An 18,212-nucleotide genomic window follows, 5' to 3' on the forward strand; every position below is an offset into this window, starting at 1 on the left:
GGTAGAGAATCCTGTCTCTGTTTAAAACATTTATAGCATATCACGCATGCGCAGAATGTGAACTTCTTGTCTTCCATGTTGATTGTTCGTGACTCAATTTTCGGACAGCTTCTTTTATACTTTCGATATATGAGCAACTTTTATTTAAGCAATATCGCTGCGTTCATATATCTTTATTTACTCTAGTAAACAACAACGAAGACAGACATATGATCGCAGTGATATCACGCAGACAAAAGTCGCTTCATCGATCCAAAATACTTGCAAAAAATTATTTCACTAATCATACATATATAATATTAATACTAGGTATCTGGTATTACTTACATAAGTAATATATATTTCTTACATACATATATGTATTACCTTAAAATTTTCTTTCTGGATTGAAATTATTATTGCAGCAATTATACGTTTCTATCTATTGAATGCTGTACAAATTATTATTTAACAAGTAATTCTTTCATATTTCGATATATATGTAGTTTTAATATAATTATAATTATCTTTTAATATAAAAGTAATTAATTAATTTTATTTTGAAACTAACCAATGATTTATTAACACACACTATAAATTTATTATATGGTAAAAAATTGTTTGCACATTATTAATTTTATACATATAGCTAAAATTAAAGCAATAAAATCTTAAATACGTAATAAAACATCTAATAGATACCTAATACATCTATAAAATATTTAATAAAACATTTAATGTTATAGATTTGATATAGAAATTCTAAAAAGTGGTACAACTTTAAAACAAAGAATACTTAAGAATACTTACTAAGAATAAATAATTATTACTACAAATGTATTGTTTAATGGAACGACGGGACTAACGATTCAATTTTATTTTTTCATTGTACCAAAAATATAGATAAATATATTATGCTATATTACCGAGTAAAAATTTTGTTTACATTTACATTTACATATATTACTTTGTAAAAAAGACTGAAATTCCCATTCTGAGTGAAATTTTACTAGATATATGTATTCGCCGTGGTATTAGAGTATTTAAGATACGTATCTCTGTACCTAGTTACACTTACAACAGAGTCATCTCTCTATTTATTAGTCTGTGGATTTAATAAATATCGAAATACATACATATGTATTATGTTTGATGATATTATCTTGTGATTTGAATAAAAGTGAATAAATATGGAATATAACATCTTGATATTTCTTTTATAATAAAGAAAATAACTTTTGGTAAAAATCATATCTTTTTTTATCAAATTTGTTATGGAATTAATTTGTGGTTACATAAAATTATATTCGTATAATAAAATCAATGTAAATGTATGTAACAAGTAATGTAATAATAATGATAGAACATTTTTAATATTCGCGTCTTGTTAGATTTTATACTTTAATAGAAATGAGTCAAACACATCTAAGACGACGCTATCTTTTTTACTTCTATGACTAAAGAAATTATCCGCCATTATCGTATATGGTGTATAATATGCATCAATGGTTATAAAGAAGCAAAAATACATTTAAAAGATGTGAAAGCAATAAAAACGTATTTCGTTCTACATTTATTGTGTTACGTACAATGTATATAATTATAAAAACGAATTGCATGACTTAACATCGAAATGCTAAATGAAGCTGTGTATTAGAATAGAAATATATGTAGATATTTTATATTAATAAACGAAGGAATTAGAACTTATATAATTTCTTTTACATTGGTGAGTGAAAGTAAAATTTCATATTAAATCATTTTTACATCTAATGAAAATAATTTATTGAATCTCATTATTTTATTAAAAGATGACACATATCTGTATTGAACTATAAAATTCTAGTAATGTTCTTTCAGTTATCGATTTTTGCTACTTTCCATTATAATTAATAATTTTGTATTATTTTCTTCAGTTGAAGATGTCAATAGAATATAGTAGGAGTGTTTTAAAAATGGTGGTTGCTCAAATTTGTCAAACGATTGGATGGCATTCAATCAATTCTACACCATTAGAATTTATGGTTGATCTTATGCAAGAATATATTTTACAAATTTCAAGACTTACTCATCAATATGCAGAAATCTGTAAGTATTTTCAAAATATTACAGAGATTTAATTGAAGTTCTAAACAATATCAAAATAGTTCTATTAGCTTTATAAATAATTACGCAGTATATAAAAATTAAACCATCGTAGTTTCATTTTAAGTATAACATTAAATGTTTTTCAGTGGGAAGAACAGAAGCAAATCTTGATGATTTAGGTTTAGCATTTCAGCATATGAATATTGATATACAAGAGTTAACAGAATATATAAAAAATGTAGATTCTGTCCCATGTCCAGTAACAGTACCAAAATTTCCAATTCAACGTGAAAATCATTTGAATTTTTTGAAACCTGGAAGCCGGGAAGTTGTAACAAGGCCCGTACATGTACATGAACATTTACCAGCCATGTTTCCTGATACTGAAGGTAAATTATTACTCGCATATAAATACACATATAATGTTTTAAAGCTGAATATCAAAATATTTTATATTCATATTAATGTCATTGTTTAACCCCAGATAAAGCTCCTAATAAAGTATTTCTGAAATGCAGGATAAGCTATTAAAAACACAACAAGTTATTTCAACTACATATATTGATTGTACCAAAGAAAGCTTTTAAGTAAAGATAAAGCATTGAAATGAACATAAAGAAATTTATTTTGCTTATATATTGGGTTGTAACATAAGTAAGTTTGGTTAAACTCAATATTTTTCTTTATTTGATCAAAATTATTTATGTTATTCATTACTATTACTATTATTTATTATACTATTTACAACCCAATGTTTCAAATGTTTTGTTTTTTTAAATATGAAAATTTGGAAAGAATTTCATCAAAACTGTCAAATTTTGCATAAATGTAGATTGTAATTCTTTGTACGATCTATCTTGATAAAATATATCTTATTTTACTGCTACAATGATGAATAACTTAAGCAATATAAGAAATATTTAGATTCTTATATATATAATATGACAGACTTTTTTTTATTACATAAAATTTCATTTTTATTTGAAATGATCATAATGTAATGGAAATATAAGGATAGAATATTATTTTAGTTTACACTGCTTTATTAGAAAAGTTAGTATATCTATAAACAATTATCGTGATCAATAATATATGAAGCAATTGTTCACGTAAAAAGAGATTTTGTCAAATTTATATGTATATTAAGATATGCTTACACCTAACATGCAAATTATTGCTAATAAAAATATTGAATATTAAGTATCTCAACTTCTTGTAGAAAAATAAATATTAATTTAATTAATGATCTCAAATAATTTTAATAAACAGAAAATTATACAATTATAGTGGTATTTTATTATTTTACATATTGTTTACATTATTTTACAGACGAATATATAGCAGAGAAAGCAGAAAATTTATTAAATGGAACATCTGACTTAACATTGAATAATGGGACATCAAGTAACAGTTCTATAAATGTATCTCCTCATAGGATATCACCACAAGTAGTATTTAAGCGACCAGGAGATCCTGTCTCATTTGAAAGCCCTATAGCAAAGCGTGTAAAAGTACTGGAAGAAGGTAGACCATTACGTGAAATACATAGTGTCATGATGACTACTTCAGGTTTTTTATCGCCTGCTCGAGAAGGAAAACTACCTGAAGCAAGAACTCCACATCAAACTTGTTCAGACTCGCCACAGCCTAGTTCTTACCCTATGGTACCTCCTGAATTAAAGTATGATAAAAGACCGAAAAAGATTGTAAAGAAAGGATTAGAAGATTGTAAACTTGATAAAGAAAATAAGAAAAAGAATCGCGCTAAGGAATTATTTAAACCAGATAAGATAGACGATAATAAAATTAAAAAGTTGGCTGGTATGAAAGAATTAGCTAAATTAAAACCTTTAAAGTCAGTAGGTGGGAAATTACAAAGTACTATGCCAAGCTCATCAAGCAGACCATCTACTCCTAAATTAGTATCACCTAAAACAGCTATTAGTCCAAAATTACAAAAAAGTATACAACCAAAGACAAAACCAGAAAAATTAGTCGACGTTACTGGTAGATCCCCACCATCTAATGAAAAAAAGGAGAACACTATTGATAAACTTCCATCAGAGCCAGATAAGCAAAAATTAAACATTTTTAAAAAGATTTCAAAACCACGAGAGGATAAAGAAAAAGACATATCAGAACAACATAAATACAAAGAACTTGATTCAAGAGAAAGTTCACCTGGTTTGGTTATTGATGAAAATATTGATAAACAAGCATTGCGTAATGATAGTGATGTGAAACGAGAAGAGAAAAAGACTCCACATACGCCAGACGTCCACCTTCAACCAGATGGAGGAGAATTAATTGGTTTACAAAGTCCAGGATCAGATGTTTACATGTTTGATGATATGTCACCACCAGGAACTCCCAGTACACCAAGAACTCCGGAATTGAACATGCCCACAACACCTACAGATCATAAAAGGAAGAGAAAAGAAAAGATTAATAAAAGAAAGGAATTAAAATCAAGAAGCCCAAAGCATTGCGTTAGTCCAAAAAAGGTAGGTTGACTTTTATTTAGAAATAGCATTATATGATATTAACACAAGTGCACGCGTGCGTGTACGTGTATGCGAGCACTATTAATTGCTTGAAGAAGACGCCGAAAGACATCGCCGATATGCGATTACCGTTTTTCAGACAAAGATTATCAACGATGCGCCAGAACAGGATATACTAGATCGACCGAAAACACCACAGGCACCTGAACCTCAGATTTCCAAAGAACCAAGTTTTCCACCGACACTTCCATTTCCTTTTTTCCCAACATTTCCTCCAGCACCTGGTTTAATACCTCATCCAATGTTTCCCAGATTTCCATTACCTATAGGAAGAGGTAGTAGTGGCGCTCATCCAGCAATGTCAAATTTACCATTACCACCTCGCTTTTTAAATTTACCACCAAAATCTGAAGATTTCTCCACTTTACAAAAAACCAAATCTCTCGATCGGGAAAAGCTTCCTTCAACACCTTTCTCTACTGAAGCAATGCCTTCAATGACAAAACACGAAAAAACGGAGAGAGAAAAAGGAGATAAATCAAAGGCGGTTAAACAGGACAAAGAGATACCTCCACTAGTTCCTACGAGTACCGTTGCACCGCCTTTATCATCTGCACTTGCAGCACCAAATATGTACCCTAAACCAGTACCTATTGTGCCATTATTATCTTCAAAAAGTCCCAAAATTGAGAAACAGGATAAAAATGATAAGGTAATTTTTTATTTTACTAGTTATTTAGATTTTTTCAGCTTTAACAATTATCGCAATGTTAACATATAAAAGTCAATGTGTTTACTATTTATACATTTGTTATATGTAAATATTCATCTAAATGACATTTGGAGAACTAGGTGATTGATTTTTTAATCATTTTGGTTTCAAACTTGATAAATCGCAGGGATTTTTTAATGCGTTAATTCAAAAATTTACATAAAAAAAAAGACGTTAACAAGATATTTTCTAACCGGTTTAACTCCTAGTGGAATAAATCAAATCTAACACATATTTGACCCTTTGCACTCGGCTGTCCCCGTTTGAAGGAACGTCGTAAGTTTAGCAAGTTCAAATGTCTGCTCTAAAGAGACACAAAGAGATTATAGGTGATTATATAGCACTACATTATACAAACTCTAAATTTTCTAAAAATGTGTGTTTTTTTTAAGTTCAGTCTTCACATTGTACGAGAAAACAAGTAAAGAAATAAAAGATATGCCTAGATACACAGGTTACAAAGAGCTAAAACAAGAATAATTCAAATTTATCAAACAGTTTTCAGTATATTAAGCCATTTTTAGTTATGTGAATCACATATCTGTATGTATAATTATGAGTTATATTAAAATCATTGATTCAACCAAAAGAGGAAAAGAACAAAGTACAAGTTATTTTATAACACATTATGTTTATGACATATGCAAAATTAATACTCCATTTAAAGCATGATATTAAACATAAATTATTATCAAAACTTAATAATTAAGGAGATATTGTTTATAAAAGTTGTGATTTTTACTAATTTTGATGTATTTATATTGTATACAATTTCATCTCCTATTTTACTAATTCTATGGATAATTCTTTTTTATTTTTTCAGAAGAATTTAAACCTACTAAGTAATTTTTATATCATATTGCTATATTTGTAAATGAGTTTACAGAATGAAAATATAAGCTTTCTTAAGGAAAAATATTTATATGTATGTATATACAATTTCAAATTTTATTTAAATTAGAAATTTTTAGTACTTTATTGAGATGTTAATTTTCAAATTAACTGTATACATAAAATATGTATGTTGTAAAAAAAATGTCAAAGAATATAATAATTTCTCTAGACTAAAAATAAAGGAAGAGAACTGCAAGATTTATTTGAAATTTTCGAATGAAAAAAATAATTTCTTATAGCGATAAAACTAAATTATATTTAGAATCAAATTTTCCGAATACAATAAAGAACAATCTGATATGTGCGATTAATATTGAAAAGAAAGATTTTTCAAAATAACTTCTAATTATTGAATAGTCGAACTTTGGATTAAAAAAACAAATACATAAGTTAAAATAAACGATACTCGGTCATTTGAGGTCGAATGAACATTTTTAAAATTACTCAAATATAATATGATCGGCTATGAATTCATTTCAATTGATGTAATTTCACCAATTATACACTTTATTGTATAATAACTTCTATTAAAAATAAAAATTCGAAAAGAAATAAGATCTAATGTTTTATTGGAAGTAAACTGATAATGTGAAATATTAAAACTTAAAATAATATTTTCCCGAAATAATTTATAAAAAGATATATATATATCAGTTTTATTATTAAATAATTATTACATATAAATTTTATTTTCAGAAATCAAAGGAACATAAGAAAGAAAAAAAAGATAAATTAAAAAAGAAGAAAGATAAGAAAGAAAAGCACAAAGAGAAAGGAGAGAAAATAAAAGAAAAAAAGGATAAAATGGATAAAAAGGAAAAGATGGATAAAATCAAAGAAAAGAAAGAAAAGAAAGATAAGCGAAAAGAGAAAGAGGTAGAAGAGTCACTTTTTATAAATATTTCTACTGCCTTTTTTCTATTATTTTTTGTGAGATAATTTGAAATTAAGACTAATGTTTTAATTCCTTTTTATTATAGAAAGAAGATAAAAGTTCAGAAGCTGTACCAAAAATAACACTAAAATTAGGTACAGCTTCTCCAAGACCCCCAACGCCTGATGCTGCTCCAATGAAGAAAATGTAAGTTCACAGATAATTTTAATCTTCTTCTTTTAGTTTTAATAAGTTATTACTTTTTTTGTGATGATTTCAATTCATGTGTTTTGCTTTCTTATTGTGCTATTATAAGGTTTTTCCTTTGTGTTTGTTTTCTTGTTGTATGAAGAATCATATTATGCGTTAATGTTGAATACACGCATTGTATTTAATAACGCATACATTATTATTAGGGAAATGTGTTATAGAACTATAAAGACATTGCTGAAGAAGCCTGAGGATGAGACGAAACGAGAACCAAGTCCCGAGTTGGCGAAAATATCAGCATTAGTAACGCGACCGCCAAAGCAAAAGTCGGCAAGTAAGAAAACAGAGGAGGGAACGTTAGATGGAAGCCCTGCTCTTCCTACAGATACTTTCTCTGCCAATCTTACTAGTGTGCCACTTGCAACAGTTCCTCGAGCAAAGAAATCTCTCTTCAAAGCCTTACCTCAAAGAGAGATTCCTCCATCTCAATTTGATCCTGCTCCTAAGTTCCCACCTCCTCTGCCGCAACAACAACCACCACCATATTATTTTGTAAGTACGTTTTTATATGATAATCATATACTTCAAATATATAAAAATGTTATATTTTTAAGTATAACATTTAATTATATTTTCAAATATTTCAGAATATTTCAAATATATTAAGAATCAGATACCTTTTATAAAATTACAATTAAATCATAATAGGGCTGTCACAACTTACACATTCAAAAGAAATAATATTATAACCATTTTTAATCATTATTTTCTTAAATTTTTATGATCGATTTTAACATATCTTTTCTCGTTTATAGTTGAAATAGTAGAGGTATAAATCGTGTTTTCCTTTTTTTTTTTTTTTTTGTTAATATAAATTTATTAAATGTGTCAATAAGAATAGTTATATTTTTTATTAAATTCATTGCTTCTTATATACATACAAATTAACCCTTTGCGGACGGCATGGTTCGAAGTCAACCGTGCCGTGGGGCCGAACCGTTGCCGCGATAGTCATTTAAAATTGCCAGTGCTCATTTCTGCTTAGACGCGCTTTTCGTTCATAGATGTCAAATTCTAGACATATGTACATACACAAATTCTCCACAAGATAAGTAAAATGACACACATGAGTCTTTTAGTTCTATCAATTGTTTTCTCTGAACGCGTTTACGTGGAACATATATATGAGTCTTTCGGCTCTATCAGTTGTTTTCGTCAAACGCATACATGAGTTATTCGGCCAAATTGATGGTTTACGCAGAACGCATATATGCGGCGGTAGTCCGCAAGGGGTTAAGATATTTGTTATGGCATATATTAAAATATAAAATATATGTGTAATATAAGGATGTAGCATACTATAAAATAGTATATATACATACACAAGAAAACGATTTGGATTAATGATAAACAATGGTACAGAAGAGAAAAAGATTTTATTTTATAATAAATCTCGTATAGTAAGCTGAGATGACAGCCCTCCTTCATTACATTGATTATTTATTAATTATAATCATTCATAGTTTTGTTTAGATTAATATTGCTATAATATTTAAACATTCTTGCGTTTTTATACATACTTCAAATAAGAATATATCAGATAATTTATTTAAATTTCAATCAAACATTTCATATAGATATAAAATGTCTCGATCATTTTTTACGTATATAGCTGATTATTTTTTATGCAAAGATTAACTCAATTCATTGATACCATTTTCACTCCATCCAACAACCCAGCTTTTCAATATTTCATTTTTTACTTTCTATGCATTCATGACTTGCGGTGACGGTATAATTTTCATTTGGCCTGCTTTGTTGTATAGATTCATTTGTCTCTAAAGTGTGTATGTAGAACAACTTTATAGCCTACATTAGAATTGTTACGTATTTCGTGTTGTGATTACCAATATACTTGATTTCAAATTTTAGCACTTCTATCACATTCAATTAGGTGGAATCTTTTGTATTAAAAGAAGTCTCAGAACTTAATTCCATTAGATATTTTGAGAATATCCATTTTCATTTTTTCAATGATAAAATATTTTAGTAATAAGTATTATTAAATAACCACAAATTTTATAAATGACTAATTTAAAGGAAACTAAGTTCTAAGACCTTTCTGATCTTACACTGCTATTGAAATGGATTTTTAAACTTTCTTTTTCTTTTTTTTTTTTTATTATTATCTTTCTTTTAGTATTTTCTTCTGCAATGCAAATGCACATATGGTATATTTCATGTAGCTTAAATAAATTAATCTTAATGGAAAAAGGAATATTCTTGTATAACTTCATAAAGATGGATTCAAAAGTTTCTACTCAAAAACATGGTACAATTAAATTTTTAAAAAATCATTAGATTGTTCTAAATGCAATATTCAATTTTGTTTCAAATGCAATAATCTATAGATTATAGTTTTTTTCTAGAAGTAATTTGTAAATAATGTAAAAATTTTAAACTATTAGTTATTTTATATTTAATAAAACATAATTGTTTAAAAGCTTTATACAATATTTTCCATAAGAGGTTGATTTATTATGTTTTATTAATTTTATATGTTATTACATGTTATCAAATGTAATAATTTCAGACCTTATGCGTGACATTCAAGAAGTATAATATACAAAGTTTCTCAACCTTCCTTCTTAATCTTTTAAGAAGGAAGATTTAATATATTTACAAATATATATTTCCAGTAATCTTTTTGCTCAGCATTTTCTATAAGAAAAAGAAAACATTATACATAGTATTCTAGGTTTTTTTAAGGTGAGTGTCTAGGAGCATTCTATATATGACCAAGTAATAATAAAATACATTATGCTTTACTTCTTAAATTTTTATATCTTATTTATATACATAATGTACAGGAATAATAATAAGATATTGAATACTGAAGAAAGTTAATACAGTCGTTTATGAATTTTTTTAAAACTTTTAATATATTTATATACATGGCATTAAAAATATATTCAATTTAAAAGAATAGGTTATTATAAAGTATTAAATCAATATACACACACACATATTGATACATATATATTAATATATATATATATAACTAAGCATTTTTAATTCAGTAATTCTTTTGCTCTTTCAATATAAAGTAGATATTTTATATTGCATTTGAAAGAATTGATATTAGATACAATTGGTTAAATTTATTTAAATAATTTTTTTAAATAGTTTTTTAAAAATAATTACAGGTAAAAGAGAAAAAAAGTACTTTTAGTTTAATTTTTTGGTAATTCATATCTATGTATGCATTATACTATAATATGTGTTATCCTACATTAGAACATTTAAAATACAATAAATTAACAGAAATATTATAATATAATTCAGTTACGGTTTCTATATGACATGCAATGTTAAAACATCTAAAGATGTAAAAGTAGTATTATACTTCCTTGCATAAAAGTTGATAAAATAAATGATATGGAGACAATACACTTGATGCAATATATGTGGATAAAATGAGTAAATAATTGACAATACTATATTAATCTCCTATTTTTAGAGAAATATAGGGGTCAGCAAATTATGAATCAATTTATTATTTGCACAAAAGTAAAATGTAATTTAAAGTTACAAAAAGCCCAGTATTTAATATATTTACCGTTATTTTTTATTCTTATTTATTCCTTTTCTTTCATTAGAGAAATAATAATGTATAACTTAACTATATATAACTCTATAATTTTTAAAAAATAGATTATATACTCATGATTTTAATTTATTTTGCTAAAATTATAAAAAATATATAAATACCTTTTTATGAACAAATTTAATTGAAGCATTAAATTAAAACTGAATGAATAACTATTATAATACAGAAAAGGGGAAATATAAAATAGTTTACGAAATAGCAAAGGATTGGTTGATTGCATGCAACTTGCATGTCGTTATTAAGCATAGCATGCAGAACAGTTAGGAATATAACGAACGGTTTTAACGGCACAGAGACGAAAGCAGATGCAGCTCTTAAAAAGGATGATGCTAAGGAAGACAAAGAAAATGGCAGGATTGCGCTGCCCCCAACACCAACCACTACTGTGGTGAGTACATTCCCATTCTAAACAAAAGTCATTAGATACTCCTTATAAAGTATCATCTATTTTCTATCTGTGTCAATTTTATCGAAATATGGGTTTGTGCGTTGTCTTTAGCTTCTGCCTAAATCTATCATAGTTATGATGTTAGAAAAGTTTTCAACTTTTAACGTGAAAACATTTACTGTTCTGAAATTCCTATTATAAAATTTCTTGAAACTGCCTTTAATAACAATTATAGCTTATGTAACTATATACATGGATAAATGAACATAAAAAGAATATATATTTATAATATAAAAAACTTCGTATATATTTTATAACAATAATATATGTGATTTAAACATATTAATATATATATATAATTCATAATTTTATATGAAAAAAAGCATTTGAATTAAATTTAAAAACTTGATAAATAAAACTTTAACTGGATAAATAGAAGTTTATTAAAAATTATTTTATGTAAAATTATTTTATATTGAAAATAGAATGATTTTTCTCTTACATTACAGATTATATGTGCTAATCAAACTTATATAATAAGATATTGTTTTTCTCCTTTTCTCATTCTCTCTCTATATCTATCTATTTATTTATATATTTATCTGTGGCTCTATAAAAGAAAGCTTTTTAATATTTATAAACAAATAAATATTACAGCTGATATTAATATATATGAATATTCGTATATTTAAATAACTTTATGTAAAACTATATGAAGAAAGATAGAAATATATAACTATTACAAATTGAATTATATAAAACAATAGTACATACAAGATTTCTATTTGTATAGAAACCAATATACACAGAAACTTTACTTATTAAAATTATCAGTTTAGAATATTTTAAATGAGTCTTCATTATCTTTTATTTAGATTAATTTATGTAAAAAGAGTTTAATGCAACCAATATATTAATAACATATAATAAACTTGAAAATATTATTTTTATATATAATTATATTATATGTTAATAAAGTTAAATAATTATAACATACAACATATATCTTGATGTTTATACATTGCATTGTCTTATACAAGATGAGTTATCTAACATAAAAATTTAAAATTTCTCCTATATTTTTAGTGTTAGAAAGAAAATGTTTCAGATAGGAGAGTTTGTTATGAAAAAGCAAATATTATTATAAAAAATCATAATGTTGATGTTTGGGTCATTTATTAGAGAATAATTCTTAAGAAATACAATATAAAGTAGAAACAGTGTGTGTAGATATTAAGAAAGTTTTCATATTAATAACTGATAGCTAATAATAATTGAAATATCATTGAGAATCATATTTATCTCATAAACTTTTCTAGTGTTCTATGTTTAATATTTATTCATCTATTTTAACAAGTCAAATTTTTAAGATATGAAAAGTATCTTGAAAGAAACGTACATTATGTTTCTTCATTATAGATTATCTTTTATAAAAATTACTCTTCAGGCTATCCAGAAAGCCACAAATTATATATGTATAAATTTTTCTTTCTATCAACTTTAATGTTGTAGAAACAAAAATATATCATATCATTTAAAACATTGTTAATGGCTTTAGAATCTTAAAAAGCATAGCTTTTAAAAAAAATTTCTATCATAATATTTAGCCTTCTGTAACAAATATTCCCTTACTTAAATATTTTCTCCTATCATTAAAGACAAAAGAGACTTTTTTGGTCCTAAAGTTAGGTGATTCACTTTGTATGTGCATTGTTCATGTTTGACTTCTTATTTATTGTCTATTATAGGTACTACTTTTTAATATAGAAACAAAAAATTATTATTAGATAGATTAGGTTCAAATAAGGGTAGACATGCAAATATTATATCTGACAATAAGCATTTTGAATATAATTAAACTTTCAGTACTAAATATGATAAATATCTAATTCTAATAAAATATATGCACCTGAAATGTTAAATAATTTTTTTCCAAAATAATGAGAACTTGGTTCCTGGATAATTGAAATATAAATTGCAAATGAGCATTTATTATAAAATATATTTGTGGGCCAAGTGAAAATTTGTTTAATTACCGCAGACCAGCACCTTAACTTTTGTGTAAATGTGTTATTTCTTCCCTACTTACATTCATGTACATTACATGCATACATTATTCATAATTCATCAGCATACATTATTCTTTTGAATCACAAATTGCATTTAATGATAGATATAAATATATGAATGTGGTATAGTAATTATATAAATTCTGTTTTATTTTCAAGGTATTGGTTTTGTTATGAAAAATTTTAATTAATTTTCGTAACAGATATTTCATCAGTTTATAAATGTTAATAATCATAATTATGTATCTGCTTTAATTCACAAATATTTCAGTTTCATTCAACTTTTGATCTCTTTTCATTTATATCTCAGCTTACTAAAGATATTATGTATTTACATATATAACATTATAAAATTATATATAAATGCGTATATATGTATACATACATAACGCCAATATTGTTATTCAGATTATAATAAGTATTACATACAATTGTTATATTACATTTTTTATTTTATATATATATATAAGTATATATATATACTTTTTATATAATTTATATATATATATAAATTATATAAAAAGTTTTCATTAATTTTGAATTATAACAATTTTATCATCTACTAAGTACCTTTAGTCACATATTTTTTATTAATTCCTCAATTTTCTAATTACAGTATAAACAATACGATACAATCCTTAAATATGTTAAGAGTTTAATGTACATTACATATCTTTTTAGTAACATATTGTCAACACGTTAACAAAATACAAAAGATGGGTTGGTTTATCCAAACATATCATAAAAGAGAAGTATGTTGTATTTTTATCGTCATATGAGTTTTTCAGGATCAAGGTGGTCATAAAGTTTGGTTCTGTCCTGCATGTGGTAACCAAGATGATGGATCACCTATGGTTGGTTGTGATGATTGTGATGCATGGTATCATTGGTAAGTAAATGTTGATAAAACAATAATTATTTGGAGCTATACCATAAATCTTTAAGAAAGGCTGTTTTGTAATATAAATGAACATATCTTTACCTTTCTTTTTACAAATTGACTAAAACGCATAAAAATATAAACAATTCTAATATTATGTATCCTTTAACACTTCTTTTTATATTATAAAAATGTTATGTAAATTGAAATACAAAAAACCATAACAGATCACTTTTTTAGAGAACATATTAAAAATAGAAAAAACGCATATTTACTAGAAATAAAAAATTTTAATTATTAAATTATTTTCTTAACTACAACTTAAGTATGAGTTTTTAATATCACTATATTTACATTATGTTATTTTAGCTTCTTTTTTTTATTACTTTTTTTACCCTTTGTTTCTCCAATAAATTCTACTTTTTTCCTCACGTTTTATCTTGTTAATGCTTTGTTGTTTTCTTTCTTGATCCTTTGCTTTTTAGAAAACATAACAAAGTACAATTACCTTTACAATATAGATGATGATGAAGTGACATAATTAAAGCTTAAAAATTCTTTTTTGCCTCGAGATTTAGTTGATTTCTGTTTTCTGTGTGTGTGCTTAATTTACATATTCTCAATCATATAGGGTGTGTGTTGGTATGCAAGTACCACCAGCTGACAACGAGGATTGGTACTGTCGCACCTGTATAGCCAAAAAACAAGAACTTCATCATGATAAAAAGAAGAAAAAGAGGAAGAAAAAAGTGAAAGTTGCTGCCTAGTACAAGCTACCCGGGTCTTATATAAGATCCGGTATAGGAATTCAAACTACTACCAAAGTTAAAAAAGACAGCAAGCTTGGTGTAAAAAGTATAAAAAGCAAGAAATTATCAAAAGCAGAAGTGAAGTTACAAATGAAATCATTAAGAGAAAAATCTCTATCATTCAAGGGAAAGTCTGGAAAGACTATAATGAAGGTTAAGACTGTGAAGAAACAGAGCAAAAAGATGGAAGATAGTGCAATCCAGTTGAATTAGAAAATGTTATCTTTTGTGATCATTAATATAAATTTATGGTTTAATTTTAACACGTTGATAGCTAATTGAAAAAGTGATAAGATCATATAATATTAATTTTCTGCAACAATTATATTCTTTTTGTGATGAAAGAAATATACAATATTTATATTACACTAGTAGAATATACAATGTAATACATGTACAGCTACAATTAATTTGATACAATTTTAAAATGCTACAAATTATAGAACAATAATTCAATTTTCGAACAAGTTTAAACTTCTAGTAAGATAAATTTTCACTCAGTTTATTTCTGAACTAAACTTCAGTTTATTTGTTGAATTCGAAAATAATTAATAAGTGGTATTTTCAATACATTTGAAACTATGTTAGAGATATTTTCTTGTGATCACTATGTTTAAGTTTGTTCAGATTCCTTTTGATCTTTTTATTTTAGGAAACGATACAAAATTTAGATATTATTACAAATATTTATTATAATTAATTTATATCTATATTAATTCAATTAATCATTTAAGAAAAATAACTGAACTTAATAAATGTCTAAGCAAAATATGTTACAGACGGACTTCATTTTATATTTTCTTTTTTTTCATATATTAAATTATTAATATAGAAACTAATTGTTAGCAAAAATATTCTTAAAGATATCTTTGATCTTATATAGTTTGATATTGATTATGATTTTCATATCAGACCATCTGTTATTTAGATAATTAGATAAATGACGTTTGTACTTTTTGAATTTCGTATATTTTTATGTATAATATACAAAATTTTTATGTACAGAATGAGTTAATTAAATTGTATTATATCAATGAGATGCTTAATTTTCTATATAGATCTTTACAAGAATTATTTGTACATTTATATCATGTTTACAAATTTCCTGAAAATTTATAAAAAAGAATGTTTCTTCTCAAGGACTAAAATTATAAACTTTAATAGCATGAAAAATTAATATGAAAACAGTAAAAATACAAATATAGATAACATATTTTATGTATAGCAATCAACGTGTTAAAACTGATAATGTAACATTTAAAAATCAGTCGCGAAGATTCTATTTTCTTTTCTTAAAGCAGGAAGATCTGCATAATATATTGTGTACACTTTTTCACCTATACATATTTACTGAATTCAAATCATCCCATAACTATGAACCACAGTAACTGTAATTGTAAAAGAATTTGCTAATTTTTTGCACTTATAATATTAACCCTTACAACTCTGACTATTTTTACAACTTGTCTTTTGCTTTGTAAATAAGAAATTTTATGTGTTTATTGTTTCTAAATAATTGTGAAACTTATGATGCATGGTGTACAATATAAAATATATTTTTTATAGAAATAAACAGCATTGCTTACCACATTGATACCTACATGGATAGATTTACTCATTTTATAGACTGATAAAAATCATTAAAACGAGTAAATCTATCTGTTCTGTTGACAATAAAAATATTGATAAATATATATGTATCATACAATTTAATTTCTATCACCTATAACAATTCTTTGCATTAGAATTTAATTATTATACGTAAAGATGGTATTACAAAATATAATTGCATGGTTGGGTCTCAATGTGATAAGAACAAAAACTTAGTCAAATGAAATATTACGATTTAAGTATTACATTCATTATTTATTGTTCCAAATGTATATGACTAAGTTAAATTCTATCTCATTGCTATCTAATTCTCTTTTTGTTCAAATATTAAATGATAAATTCAGAAGTTTTTATAGGTGAGTAACAGAAAACTTTAGAAGTTGTTAGGGTTAATTTTAATATCATATGAAAAAGAAACAAAAAATAATACATTGAACTTTGTTATTCATAATTCAAATATATATATATATATTTTTTTTTTGTTATTAGATTGAACATTATAAATATGATAGAAATGGACTTATAAAGACAAGATTAGAATCAATTACAAAAAATAATTACATAGTTAATATATTGTACTTTATAGTTTTATATTAATATTTAATTAAGAAACCAATAATGATATGATAATAATAATAATAATAATAGTAATAATAATGTATTTGTAATACTATGAACAGATTTCCAAGTGAATGAACTGTAATTAAGAAAAACATAAAATTATACTGTATTAAAACATTTTTTAATGTTACAAAAAATTAAAATTCATCTTGCAAAAAATCAATGTATATAAATTTTTGTACATGATAATTATATAATTCATGCAAATCATTTTTACTGTATTATAGAAGCAATGCTTATCAAAAATTGAATAAAGTATGTTATATACTTAAAAGTCTATAGAATGAATATTAACCAAGATTTAAATTTGATAGTCCTCTATATTAATCTTGTTACTGTAAACAAGTAGGTACGAACAGTAGATACAAAGTTGAAAAATTACCAAATTAATTTTGATTTAGTTCATAATTAGTTTACTTGTCTTAAAATTCTCTGTGTCATACATACATATATAATTTTTGCAATATTACAAATGTTCTATATCTTTTTATACACATATGTTTTACTATTAAGTTGTTTGTTATCTTTTATATACATTATAAAATAAAATTATGTTTACATTTAAAATTGTGTTTCTTACGGATTGAATGTTTTCTTGTTAAAATAATTAAATCTAAATAGAATAACTTATATAAATCTTAATTTAATTAAAAACAATTAGTAATTGCTGTATCCTTAATTAGATTAAGCATACGATCATATACAAAGATAAAGAGAATATCATTAGATATTGATAATTAATTATATTTTTAGCAACTATATTGCTATTTACGATTATATTAAATCAATATTCACTAACTTATAAAACTAGAGAGGATATATAAAACATATCAGCATCGCCAT

The 18,212-nt window shown here is 25.0% G+C and overlaps 1 protein-coding gene across 6 annotated transcripts; it reads left to right on the forward strand.

The window, feature by feature from the left end:
- Window positions 1-1,105: 1,105 nt before the first annotated feature.
- Window positions 1,106-17,927, forward strand: Taf3 (TBP-associated factor 3). Of its 6 annotated transcripts, none has more exons than XM_072002074.1 (11): window positions 1,106-1,220; window positions 1,896-2,067; window positions 2,214-2,456; window positions 3,397-4,571; window positions 4,711-5,283; window positions 6,934-7,113; window positions 7,218-7,318; window positions 7,528-7,873; window positions 11,285-11,379; window positions 14,237-14,337; window positions 14,960-17,927. In XM_072002074.1, the coding sequence occupies exons 2-11, from the start codon at window positions 1,902-1,904 to the stop codon at window positions 15,022-15,024; spliced, it is 3,045 nt and encodes a 1,014-aa protein (XP_071858175.1). In that variant the 5' UTR covers window positions 1,106-1,220; window positions 1,896-1,901; the 3' UTR covers window positions 15,025-17,927. The 6 variants fall into 6 exon arrangements, with proteins under 6 accessions (XP_071858175.1, XP_071858170.1, XP_071858171.1 ...); XM_072002069.1 differs by lacking the exon at window positions 1,106-1,220 and adding an exon at window positions 1,239-1,310; XM_072002070.1 differs by lacking the exon at window positions 1,106-1,220 and adding an exon at window positions 1,239-1,310 and having other exon boundaries at window positions 7,543-7,873.
- The last annotated feature ends 285 nt before the right edge of the window (window positions 17,928-18,212 follow it).

The sequence above is a fragment of the Bombus fervidus genome, chromosome 4 (assembly GCF_041682495.2).
Source record: "Bombus fervidus isolate BK054 chromosome 4, iyBomFerv1, whole genome shotgun sequence".
Taxonomy (NCBI): Eukaryota; Metazoa; Arthropoda; class Insecta; order Hymenoptera; family Apidae; genus Bombus; species Bombus fervidus.